The 1,057-nt window shown below is 37.4% G+C and overlaps 1 protein-coding gene across 1 annotated transcript in view; it reads left to right on the top strand.

The window, feature by feature from the left end:
* Positions 1-728, top strand: part of RPS13 (ribosomal protein S13) — a 2,614-nt gene extending 1,886 nt beyond the window's left edge. Inside the window, exon 4 of the mRNA XM_008573295.1 lies at positions 478-728. Coding sequence (XP_008571517.1) covers positions 478-728 — 251 coding nt within the window. The remainder of the gene's footprint in view (positions 1-477) is intronic.
* Positions 729-1,057: the final 329 nt, after the last annotated feature.

Here is a 1,057-nt window from a genome sequence, read left to right as displayed (position 1 = left end):
GCAATATTTTGAAATAAATATTAGTAGTTTTCTCCCCCCAGTTCTCATTTTACAGTCGAGGCATAGTGCAGATAGATAAACTAACCCCAAACCACACAGCTTTAAGTGGAGAGGAGTTGGAATTTTGAAATTGGCTGCACAGAAGAATGTCTGATAAAACTTCTTAAAAAGTGTTATCTGGTTTTAATTATAAAGCAGATAGACGTACAGGAGTCTTATTGATTCCTGTGGTCAGCTGTATTTCACATTCACTGTGACGATAGTTATCCAGCATTCACAGTTTCCACCAGAATGGTTTTCTTTAGTGTTGGATAAACCTTCCTTGAATGTCTGATTGAACTTTGCATGTGCTCTCGTGTTGGTTTCTGTGATGTATAAAAGTAGACTCCATCTTACAGGTGGGAAAGAGGCCATGGCATCACTTGCTCCAGTTTGTGTTTTGGGTTGGGAAGTTGCAGTCTATGATTCCTTTTTCAGGTGTGATCCTGAGGGACTCACATGGTGTTGCACAAGTACGCTTTGTGACAGGGAATAAAATCTTGAGAATCCTTAAGTCCAAAGGACTTGCTCCTGATCTTCCTGAGGATCTCTACCACTTAATTAAAAAAGCAGTTGCTGTTCGAAAGCATCTTGAGAGGAACAGAAAGGTAAGAATAAATAAAGGCCTGGTGTTAAGTAGAACCATTTGTACTAACTTATTTCAATATAATATAACACATCTGATTTGAATTATCTCAGGTGGCTTAGAGCACAAACTAGTCAGCACTACAGTTGCTTTGAAACAAAAATTCTACCAGAAGAGATTTTCTTTGGCTTTGGCTCCCCTAAATACAGAATATCCAGTTGGTTGAAAACGTTGGGGTGTTTTTTGGTTTGTATTTGCAGAGTTTTGCAAGTCCTTCCTGTTGTCTTATCCTGGAAACCTATTCTATTAAGGACATAATCTAGCTATGTGAATCCTAGCCTAAGATTCTATTACAGAGTATTGGGTAACTTTTCATTAGAAAAAGTGCATGGTAGCTCTACATTTTTTGTTAAATTAATGTTTAATAATGTT

Source organism: Galeopterus variegatus, unplaced genomic scaffold (genome assembly GCF_000696425.1).
Source record: "Galeopterus variegatus unplaced genomic scaffold, G_variegatus-3.0.2 Scaffold898, whole genome shotgun sequence".
Lineage (NCBI taxonomy): Eukaryota > Metazoa > Chordata > Mammalia > Dermoptera > Cynocephalidae > Galeopterus > Galeopterus variegatus.
Note: the sequence above shows the minus strand (reverse complement) of the source record. Positions and strands in the feature narration are given on the sequence as shown.